This window comes from Bombus impatiens, unplaced genomic scaffold (genome assembly GCF_000188095.3).
Source record: "Bombus impatiens unplaced genomic scaffold, BIMP_2.2 scf_1117, whole genome shotgun sequence".
NCBI classification, from domain to species: domain Eukaryota; kingdom Metazoa; phylum Arthropoda; class Insecta; order Hymenoptera; family Apidae; genus Bombus; species Bombus impatiens.
Window position 1 is genome coordinate 236,430 of NT_177536.1, and position 12,423 is coordinate 248,852.

The 12,423-nt window shown below is 38.6% G+C and overlaps 2 protein-coding genes across 6 annotated transcripts in view; both read right to left on the reverse strand.

Moving 5' to 3' along the window:
- The window catches only part of LOC100749773 (glutamate receptor ionotropic, kainate 2), a 292,766-nt gene that overhangs the window by 106,012 nt on the left and 174,331 nt on the right, over window positions 1–12,423 (reverse strand). The gene's annotated exons all lie outside the window — the stretch shown is intronic.
- Window positions 9,415–10,763, reverse strand: LOC117152329. The gene has a single exon (XM_033323713.1). The coding sequence runs from the start codon at window positions 10,674–10,676 to the stop codon at window positions 9,705–9,707; it is 972 nt and encodes a 323-aa protein (XP_033179604.1). The 5' UTR covers window positions 10,677–10,763; the 3' UTR covers window positions 9,415–9,704.

A 12,423-nucleotide genomic window follows, 5' to 3' on the forward strand; every position in this document is an offset into this window, starting at 1 on the left:
TGAAATTTGTCGATACAGAATAGCTGGTATATGATACATAAAATCTGAGACACGTTGAATACTTTTCATTGCTTTACCTCCTTATTATTTTAGCATAAATCGATCGTTCCATTCGTATTACACATGTCTTATAACGTAAAATACTATACAAAATATAATAAAGTGTGAATTTACTAATAAATATAACGTGTAAGTGCCTCAACACTTTTTCTAAAAATGAAATAAATAATTATGATAAACTTGATACAAATTGGCTTTTGTATTGTTCATTTATCATCTATTCAAATATTTAATATTTCATAACATTTACTTTAAAAAATTCCTGTCATTTTTAACCTCTTTTAACGTAGATTACCTCTCATCCATTTCATAATTCATTTCGTCCAATTATTTAAACTTTAGCTGGGAAAAATTTGAAGTAGACAAATTTTCGAAAAAATGGCCATCCCTTTCCCTACGGTAAAGGACTTTAACGTTCGCAGAGGCGTATCACAGGAGCAATTCATTCGAGGTGTCAGTCTCAGCAGTGTATGCGGAGGTTAGGTTAATTGTTAGGTGCATAAATCGGAGAGGTCGTCGTCGGAAAGCAAATCTTTCGTTCCGAATATTTTACCGGCTAATCTGAATAATCCTTTTGGCCCGCAATCTCGGTAATCCCTGTAACACCCTTTCTCATTCCGTTCCTATATTTCCCTTTCTAGCTATTCTTTTGAAAATACTCTGCCATCCCAAACGTTTTCGTTTAATTCCGAATGATAAATTATTCGCCATGCGATCAATTCCGTTTAAGGTATCATCGAATCAGAAAATTGAAATTGACGCGACGACGCGAGCAAATTAGTTGCTACGCTAGCTGCTAACCTTTTGGAGTCTGACGTATAACGATATTACAATTCTTTGTATTCATTGTGATAGAGAAAATAAACTGTCTCTCTCGTGTGATTCTATAACCATCCTAAGATCTTTCCTGGTTATACAGTCACAGAGCATAGGATACAATGAGACCAAATTTGATTAGAAATCTGTAAAATCGACTAAATTTTATTCTATCATTTTATTCTCTCATATTAAATGATACATTAATTATATATTTTTGCAGTATACTTTTATTACTATTCATTTAATATTCCAATTGTTCAAGTAAAAGAATAATGTTAAACGTGCACGATACCGTTAAAAATCGCAAAACACGAATACAAAAATTATATTGCAGTTACCCGCCTGGAAAGATAATATGCAAATCTGAAATAAGAAATAGAGAGAAATAAATTCTAATAATATTAATTCTTAGAAATGATAAGCGCTCCTAATCATGGAATAAAACGTGTATTGAAATCTTAATTTCAAAAACTGCAAAGGAGTCACGCCTGTATCGTGAATCTGGCTTAACCTTAATTGTTTCTGATGCTTATAACGACATTAGAACACACTGTGCTCATTGCAATAAAGGAAATGCGTTTTAAGACGAAATAAAGCTGCGGTCTTATATCATCGTAAATGAAAGAAACGTTCGTAATTAAGGTTCGCGGAATGAGACTGTCTTGATCTTTAACTACCATTACAGTTCAATGCTTTTAGTCTCTGCTCTGTTCCACTTTGCATTCAGGAAATTGAAGTTTTAATTAAAATTAAGATCTTTGAATTTTTAAACAGTTATAATTTTTAAAGCTAAGGTACGTGAATTTTTGAAAAGGAACGATTTTTAAAATTGTGATATTTCAATGTCTAAAAAGGCTCAAGAGGTATGACATACATTTTTAAAATTTACAGTAGAACCATACAACCTTCATTAATGATCTGGGTATATTGATACAAAAATCGTGAAAGATTTTTATACATTTCTATATACTTATAATTATAGCATTTTATTATGTCTGAAAATTTAGTCTTGATTGTTGTATTAAAAAGATATTGCATAAAATTGAACAATTGCATATTCTTCAATGTATTTGTATTTGGTTTAGTATTTACGACAATTAGTTATATTAATAAAGCTTGATATATTATGCTGAAAGAATAATATCTATATAAATGAACGAAAAGAACAAATTCAGCGGAAGAGCATCAATTTGGCTACAAAAGCCAAATTGAAAAACATTCGTAATTCTCCAACCAACACGACAACAGATCTTTTAAAAAATTAAACTCCCTTTTGACAACAATTAACAAAACGTTAATTGTGGCAAAGATATCTGACCAGAAGATGTAAAAAATATTTGAACGAAAGCCATTCGGTTAATAAAAGAAAAAGTATTCCATAAAACGCATTTTGTTTCACGTTGATATATCAATTCGTTACGGAGATACAACGGTACAAAGTGAAACGTTCAAAATCCATGAGGAGCTGAATGACAATTGAGATTCCTTGAAACGTCGTGACCCACTTTTTTCCTCTGGAAATGCGTACGTTGCGGATCACGTGTAGTAGCGGCGCTAGTAGTAGTAAAAAACCGCTGACTCAGCGCTCGTCACTGACCACCGCACGAGCGGTCCGCTTGGGCTAGGTCAGTGAATGTGCGAGCGAGAAAGAGATCCGATTACGCGAAAAGGACAACGATAGCGACGCATCCGAAATGGCGTTCCACTTTAAACGATGATATCTCCGAAACAAAATGCCCTATAAATATGAAACAAAAAGCATTTTAAAGGAGAGAGATTTCCGTTTCAAATAGCATTAATTACGATCCGCTGCGTTAGTGTGATTTCTCTTTGTTATTGGGTAAAGAAACGTTGCGTTTAATACTATCTGTGCTATATTTATAAGTAGATTTAAATGAATGGTTCGAGAAATGATATGCAAATGAGATAAAAGTGAATGTATTGGATTTCGATGATACGCGATGAAAGTGAATGTGTTTTCAATTTTCAATACTCATTTGGCCGTAATGTATTGTAATATGGACTTTCGGAGATTCGTTTCATTATATTATTGTATTCGCATGAATTATCATTCACAGCATTGAAATATTCAGATGTAATTTACAGTATTGATTTGCATTAAAATGTAGGTTAAAATTTTAGATGTATGTACGATATAAATGAAAACGCAGATGGAGGATGAACGAAGAGGACAAGAGAGCGAGAGGTAAACGTAGGAAATGAGAGGAAAATGTAAAGTCGTAAGTCCATATTAAACCGATAAGCAAGGATTATATATGTCGAGTTAAGGTTGGAGTTTTGGGCTTTTGACGAACCTCTACTCGAATTTACCATCGCGGTTATAGCTGATATTTATTGGTATAAATGTGGTTATTACAAGAGGATACAAGTAATAGCGGCGATCGGATAGTCGAGATGTTGATGACAACGAATTCAGGTTCGATAACGAATCCACGGCCAACGGGATGACGAATGCGATGTGATACACGTATGACTCAACATACAAGTAAAACTTATCTGAATGAACTGACTGCAGTCCAAGTGGAACTGCCCTTATATATTCTTCTCCCCACCTCTCGGGCCAATCTTTGTTTTTAAGAAGAGATATATAATTATTCCATACCTCTGTCAGGTACACGTCTCTCTCGTGACCGTGACTACGTTCAGTGACCCGTTATGTCACTTCGAGCCTAAGCCTATCGTTATAAAATCGGATTAGAACATTAAAACTATTTCTTAGTTTTATTACTAAAGTATAGCTATAGTAAAAGTCTGGACTAGGGTATTGGGGTTTTCACCAACATTCCAAAAGGGAAGCCCCGATGTCCTTTCGTCTCCGACATATATAATAAATAATAAGTATTAAAGTAGAGGAACAAAATATTAATCAGCCAAGTTTGCAAACCTTTGTTCACATTAATCCAGTATCTTTATTCGAAGTGGATACTTAATAAAAAATGGATACTTAAAACAGCGAAGTAAGTCGAATAAAGTCGAATAAGTAAAGTCGAATAAAGTCGAATAAATGGAAGACTCGCAACTTAATTTCAAACTTGAAAAGATGTTTCACTCAACACGTCTGCATAGGCAAAGTGATTTGGAACAATTAATCTGAAAGAAGCTTAAAATTTAAGTACAAGTATTCCGATTTCGAATTAAAAAGTTAATAAGGGAAACAATGTAAGTGTCATAAGTAACATAGAAACAAAAAATACGTTTCTTTTGATTTCCCTATTTATAGTACAATCAACGTTCTATTCCCATAAATCTAATCTAACTCTACAGTTCCAAAGAAATTCCATATTCACTCCAATTAATCCCTGCAAATTTATAATCCTTCAAAGAACTCACCACCGTAATTCCTTCGTTAAAAACCAACGTCTGCAGAATCGCATACACAGGATACATACTTTACCCATAAAATTTGTCACAAGTCAAAACGTGTACCACGTATACGACCTGGTTCCAGTGCAGCGACTCTGATCGCAGGAAAGTCAACCCATTGCAGAATTTCGCGATACGATCAGCGGGGTAATTTGTAAAATAGAAGAGCAAAGAGCGGTAGTGCTTGGACATTACGTATTCTCCGCGTGAAACGTGGACGTGTAAGAGAGTCGCGAATTCCGCAGATGATGTAAATTACGTGGAAATATTTCAACAGTGCGCAGCGACGAAGCCACGACGCGAGTCTACCTTTATCACGGTATCGGTGAAATTCAAGTCCAGGGCCGTTGGCGACGAAGGACAGAGGGAGAGAAGCGAAATTTATCATCGCCATTACGTTACCATTTCAGGCACGTTTGTGACCGAGTGCCTTATACTTCAGAAGACGGTTACTTTTCCAGACACGTCTATAGCTATAGTATATCCGGATATCATACAGCTCCGGCGAAAATGCATACGCTTTTATCTTTTGCCACGACCTGACGCGACTTTTCATAATGAAAGTTCCGTCAATCATACTTGTCCCTTTTACCAACCATTCTTTTTGTTCCCTCTCTCTCTCTCTCTCTCTCTCTTTCTCTCTCTCTCCTCTTCTTCTCTTTTTTTTAATTTGTGTTCCACAATTCCTATCGCGAATTCGTGGCAGTGCTTGATCAAAGTTTATGAAAATGTATTTGAAGAAGAAAATAGAAGAACGTGTATCACCAATTGCCAGGGATTGCAGCCCCCGTGTCCCGCAATAACAGGGTAAATTGTGCGGGATGAAATAGACATAAAAAAATGTAAAACGCGACTACAGAGAAATACATATAGGTAGATGCAGTGGCTGAAAAAAATATTCGGGCATTTGTATCAGTCGTTTATAAATCAATATATTATGCGTGTTGTGCGAAACATTTTGATATTTCCTTAGCACTGCAATAAGAATCGACTATCAGAATTATGCTGGTAGAGTTTGAAATAAATTTGGAAATATATATAAAAGTAATAAGATATTTACTACAACTAATTATATTAATGATCCTCAATAAAAATGAAATTATTTGTAATACCAATTATATGTATAAGATGCTCCAGTCATTTATTAAATATTTGTCTGCAATAAATATCTTGCAACTTCTACATAGACTTTCAAATCGCTTTTAAATTTTACCAATATAATTATGACAGCTGTACCTCATTACAATGGTAGTGAAATTTCAAAATGTTTTATATAACACACACAATATATATGTATATAAAAGTTTTCTGTGACAAGTCAATGTCGCGAATTACTGTATATCAGTGTTCGTTAGAATAAGGTGACCCAAACATTAACCGTATCTGAATGAAACGTAATTTTTTTTAAACAAGTGCTATTGTTCATTCTTGTATACCATAGAAAAATGAAGGATTTCGGATAGATTTACGATTCGAGATTGTGTAATGTGTATAGATGGTGTAGAACAAAGACTGGAGGTTTCTTTGAAAGGAAACAAAGTCCATTTTCGCCCAAGTCTTCGGTGTTAAATGGAAACAGAACAACAATGCGTGTATAACACCTTTCGTAAAAATACAGATAAAAGTACGGTAAGAGAATTCTACGTTAATGACACCCCTTTGTTTTCCCGCGAACTCGTAACGAACAATAGCTGGTGGAGTCAATTGCAGCGTCGAAACAAATACGTTTTAGACACCTTCGAACCTATGTTTCGTATTAATTTGAATAAATACCGCTGCGTTTGAACAGCTCTCCGACTGTTTTATTCCAACATTCCGATTACAGTCGAAAAGATATTGGCCGACGAAGTCACTTTTGTTTAATCCGGTAATGGAAGAAATTTTATGAATGTAAACGCCGATGTTTGAGCAAACTGCGTTGGCTTTCACCATACTTTGATAACACGAACGCGAAATGGAACTGTAAGGAAGAGCAAAACGAAAAATGTAGTTGATGTATTAAAGCTAAAGTAACTTTATGCGGAACTCTATGGGTAAATTGGGATTGACACACAATCACTGATTTTTCCTGTCTTATATTTCATAGTTGCCACTGCACGCTAAAAAATGTCGATGTATTTCATAAATCCTTCCTTGACGAGATATCCACATGGTATTATAACGAATAGTAATTTTAGTTTCTTATTTTGTGCGTATAAAACATATTAAGAATGATATAAAAATATCGCGACAGGAGTTTATTGGACAAACTGATATAATTTTATGAATCGTCAAGAAGAATCGAATTCGTTAAAATATGTGTATTAAAATTTAACGAACATTTTGTATCTCGATTTATGACTTTTCTTTCTTAACAGATTTGCTCAATGTGGCCGCCAGAACATACGAGGAACATTCAGTTTCAAAAGTGTGTCACCTCGTTAAAAGGATTGAAAAAGATTTCTCATTTCGCGGAGGGCCTCCATACATTTTCCCTCTGTTCTATTTTTCTTGACATGACGCGCTCCGGCTCTCAGCCACGTCGTTGTTAAATTTAAATAATACAATTTCGAATTGCATTTGAGATAGTCGGATGAAAATCTCATCTCTTTGGATTAACCGAATTTTAATCGTATCTTTGAAATCCGAACAGTTCATTAACAGCTACAATTTCCAAGTACAACGGAGAGTCACTTTTTACGTCCAATTCTTGTTTTAGTCTTTATAATTCAAATTCACGTTTACCTTTTTCCTATTCATCTCTTTCCTTTTTCGAACGAAACGAAACAACCTCCTTCATGTTTTGCATAAAACAGTTTTAAGTAAGACCCTCTGCAGTAAGCAATTTATTTCTACAAAAATGCTAATTAAAAATCTCGTAGCAAAGAACGAGCAATGAAATTTCAATGCATTTTCGCGTGGTTTCCGCAAATAGAAAATTATTCCAATGTCTTGTGACATTACGCTACTGATCAGAAAACTGAAAACGTGATTTATTGGAGAACTTATTTTAAAAATTAATTACCTCACAGTCATATCGAAGTGCACGGAGAATATTTATCTGGTACAAATATTATAAATAATTTAGTTTTCTGTGTGTAGTAACATGAAAAATTTTCTAAATAACAAGGAAATAAAAATAATGAAAAGTATTAAATCTATATTAAATGTCGTTTTGCACAATTGAACTAATGTTGTTTTTACGAGTTTTTACGGGCGAAATTTTACAAGTCACAAATTACTTGTTATCGGTATTAATAAACATCTTTACATAACATTAGCAAGTTTAAAAATGGAAGAAATTAAATTTTTCACATACATTCTATCAATTACATGTTATCTGATATAATCTCTCCTATTAGGATAAGAAAAATTATAAAATAGCAAAAAAGGAGTTTAAACAGTGTAAATAAAAGGTCGGTTAAAAGATCGGCGATTTCTTGTTTTGCCTGCTCGTTCCTTTCAAAACGAGCCATTAACCCTGGTTGCATTATAATTCTACACTCATGCATAAAACGTATGTAACAGTGCATAACACATCATCGTGTCTGCTAACGAACCTCTTGCCAACGTGCTTGTGACGAGGGTCGCAGAAAGAAAATGCTCGTTTGCTCGTACCTCGTACGATTGCCTTGTCTGCGCGCAATGTCCCGCATTCGCGATTCTTTTATTAGTCTCGCAATTTTACCAACACGACAGTTATCGTTCTCTTGAATGGAGGATATTATACCGCGTGGGAAAATTCGATAAAATATTACTGATACGGTGTTATAAGTTTTGTTCAGACCGCCTGTATATAAATATATCATTCGGACAAATTATTTGCTTCTTTTGAGGATACTGATGAATATCTGGTTTATTTCGGACATATTAGTAATTCATTGTGAGTAAACTAAGTCGTTGGTGCTAAGCAAAATACAATCTCCTTGGAACTCTTTCCTTCGATTTTCTACTTTTGACGATAAGTTTTAAACATTTGACTTAAGGAACAGTTAGAGGAATTTCAGAATTTCTTCACATTTTTTTTTTTTAAATTTAGAAGTGTGATAAAACACGTTTGCTTTTTAAGCAAACTCTCCCGCTTAGAAGCAATAAATAGATAGAAGCAATAGATGAAAATCCGAATTATGCTCTTCGGTAATAAGTATTGTCAAGGTCTTGTGTTGGTAAATAATTGTTTCGTTTGCTAAGTACATAATGGATTCTACGAGCATTATGTGAGCTAATAAAATTATCGGGTGGTTGATTGGATGCGACTCGGTTCTGGCGAGAAACGAAAATGTTCGTGTCAATACTGATCATGAAGTATGTTTTCGCACGTTCGCGGGGAGACACGATCTCGAAGAAGCGCGCCAACGGGAGTCGTAAATTCCCGTTACGATTTACTAATCGACGCCGCGAATCGTTCGATCCCTTATTTCTTTTGGGATAATAAGGGTAGTTAAATTAAAGATAACGCCGCTACTAACAGGTTATTATATATTCTCACAAACCAACAACTTCGGTGTACCACAAAATGAATAATTGTTATAGATGACTACGAATGAGTGCGATCTGAGTCTCTAGTTGGATTATCGCGTATAATGATGGATTTGTCGACTCACTGTATTCGACTTGTTGACTGCTTGAAGAGATGCTTGATTGAGACTGAGCTTTTCGCTCTTGTGTTTTTCCGAAGGAAAGCTTGGTGTGGGTGTGCCCTTTGAATAAAGAACGCGGATTCGTTGTTCACACTTTTCGTTAAGGAGGTGAGGGTAAACATCCGCGATGCCGATTGGTTATGACCCCTGCTAATGAAGAAGGATATGGGGAAGTCTCCCACCAACGTGGATCGGGGTGACTTCATTCTTGGGGAAAACCAGTTGTTTTAGGTGGCCATGTGTTCGGTTTTCCGTTCGGCGACTACCCGCTTTCTCCGTGAATTTTGAAAGCCTAATAAACTCAAGAACTTCTCCGAAACTCTGACATAACCGAAAATACTTCTAGGCAATAGTTTGATTGGCAAACGTGTGGAAACAATGCAGCTAAAAAGTGCCGTTTTATGGTGGGTCCTTGAGTTCATTGAGGGTTTGGAAGGCTATCGGTGGGCCGCTGGCTGCCAGGTAGCGTCGGCTGAAATGCAGATGTTCCATGCGACGCAACATCCTCCCCCCCGTTGAGAGGGCTATCAAGTTCTATATGTGGGTTAGATGGGTGTGTGATCCACCTCCTTCGATGTCAGTGATTGTCCGGACTCATCTTGAGCTGATTGACATGGCAAGGGGACCAGTCGTTTGACGCCGCGGTCCAGGAGGCTCGATGATGTCTGCATTGTCGCTGTCCGTATTATGCCATCGGTTTCGGGATGGACCTACACGGCCCAAGGGCCAATGCATCGATGGAACGTTGTCTTCTCTGAGGAGGACGATTGTACCTTCTTGTATGTTGTGTCCACCCTTGGTCCATTTACTGCGGTTGTTGAATTAATTGAGATACTCCTTATGCCAGCGTTTCCAAAAATGTTGTTTAAGTTTTTGGATATGCTGCCACCTGGAGAGCCGGTTGGATGGAGTGTCCCTGAAATCTCGCTCACGCACGCTCATTAATGACTCGCCGATGAGGAAATGACCCGGAGTGAGGACGAGGAGATCCTTGGGATCAGTGGATATGGGTGTTAATGGTCGGGAGTTGAGAACTGCTTCGATTTCTATGACAAGTGTATTGAATTGCTCGAACGTAAACGACTCATTACCGAGCAATTCATTACCGACGATGCGTTTGAAGTGATGTTTGAAGGACTTCACCGCTGCCTCACATAGTCCCCCGAAATGTGGAGAATGAGGGGGTATGAAGTGCCATTCGATTTGCTTGTTGGCTAGGAAAGTAGTTACCTTTTCGATGTGATCGTCCGATTTTAGCAATTCGTAGAGCTCCCTTAAGTCGTTGTTTGCGCCGATGAAATTTGAGCCATTATCGGAATGGAGGGTCGAACAAAACCTTCGCCGTGCGATGAATCGAAGAAGAGCAGCGATGAAGGATTCGCTCGTGAGATCTCCAACGAGTTCGATGTGCACCGCCTTGACTGCTAGGCATATGAAGATGGCTACATACATCTTGACCTGTCGACGGTTACGATCTCGTTTCTCCTTGATGTAAAATGGCCCACAGTAATCGACGCCGACGTTTGTAAATGGTCGAGATTCAGTTACTCGAGCCTCCGGCAGATTACTCATTATGTAATCTACTTGTGGTGGATGAGCACGAACGCAGCAGACGCAGTTTTTGATTGTATGCCATACCTGACTTCTGCCATCGATGGGCCAGTATCGCTGTCTCACTGCGTATAAAGTCGCTTGTGTACCTGCATGCAGACTGACCTTGTGCTCGTTTTCGATGATCCGGGACGTTGTCAGAGATTTGGGTAGGATGATCGGGTGCTTCTGTGTGAAAGCCATCGATGCTTGATTCAGTCGGCCCCCGACGCGCAATATTCCTGCTTTGTCTATAAACGGATTGAGTCGTTGGAGTTTCCCATTGACCGGCATATTCTGAAAAATGAATATGTTGGAGTAACCGAATGAGTTTGTCATGGGAAACCTGTAATTCTTCTGCGCTTAGTGGTGACGATCGGTTTTGTGGTTGTCTCCACCGGAGATAGCGAGCGGCGATGCGCATTAACCTTGGCCACGATGAAAATCTGTCCAAGAGGCTGTTGTCGACAGGAGTTGTGGCGAGACAAGTTGCTGCTTTCCGTCCTGGTAAGTTGGCTAAAGGTTGGACTCCACATCGGCCAACATTCTTCTGGTTGTTGCAGCCACCGTGGTCCATTTTGCCACATGTTAGGCTGCAGGAAGTCTTCGGGTGATTGTCCTCGAGAAATCAGATCCGCGGGATTGTCATTGGTGGGAATATAACGCCAATCTGTGAAGCTAGTTTTGTTCTGTATCTCGGCTAGGCGATTTGCGATGAATTTCAGTGTGTGAGGTGACGAATTGATCCACTTGAGAACAATGGTGGAATCCGTCCAATAAACTGTACGATTTACCTCGATATGCAATGCTTGCCTTATGATTGCAATTAGTGACATGAGTAGAAGAGCGCCACTCAGTTCAAGTCATGGAATGGTTTGCGTTTTGAGCGGAGCTACCTTCGATTTCGCAGTGAGTAGTCGTGTCTGGACGTTTCCGTAATGATCGAGAGACCTCAGATAGACACAGACTCCGTATGCCCTTTCGCTGGCGTCACAAAAGCCGTGGAGCTCAATCTCGATGGGTGTTTTTATTATGGTCTTGCGTGGGAACCGTATCTCGTTGAGTAGTGATAGTTTGGTGTAGTAACGGTTCCACTCGGAATGCAAATCCGCTGGCAGGGCCTCGTCCCAATCGACCTTTAGCGACTAGACCCGTTGAAGTATAATCTTCGCTCGAACGATCACTGTTGCAAGCAATCCTAGTGGGTCGTAGATTCTGGCGATCACCGAGCTGATGGATCGCTTTGTAACCCGAGAGGTCTTGGTGTTGGCTTCGACTGAGTAGAGTATTGCGTCGTCCTTAGAATCCCAAAATATGCCTAGTGTTTTTAGGGTTTGATACTCACCTAATTGTAGCCTTCGGCTTTTGTCCTGTTCGGATAACCCTTGGCTCACCTAATTGTAACCTTCGGCTTTTATCTTGTTCGGATAACCTTTGGAGGATGCTCTAGTCGTTGGAAGATATTCTCGAATATTCAAACCGGCGGATTGGAGAAGTTCGGTTAGTTTCTTTCTGAGGGACAGTACCTCTTCCTTCGTGTCCGCTCCGGTGAGGGCGTCATCGACGTATAAGTCTCGTCGCAAGGCCGATGACGCTCCTGGAAATCGATGTCCTTCGTCGTCTGCCAACTGCTTGAGACACCGTAGGGCCAGGTATGGAGCTGCCGATAAACCGAACGTCAATGGAGCTGCCGATAACCCGAACGTCACGGTGTTAAGTTGGTAGGTGTCGATTTCCCCCTCCTCGTTTCGCCAAACGATTTGTTGATAGTGTCGGTCCTCTGGTCGCACCAGGAACTGCCTCTACATCTTCTCGATTTCCCCGGTGAGTACATACTGATGCAGACGGAATCTAAGCAGGATATTGAATAGATCCTCTTGTAACTTGGACCCTGTATAGAGTGTGTCGTTTAATGATACTCCGGTGCTGCTAGCCGCGGATCCGTCGCACA

What these genes read in the sequence shown, in the direction of transcription:
- LOC117152329 (XM_033323713.1), bottom strand. Translation starts at nt 10,676, where the DNA reads ATGGCTTTCACACAGAAGCACCCGATCATCCTACCCAAATCTCTGACA.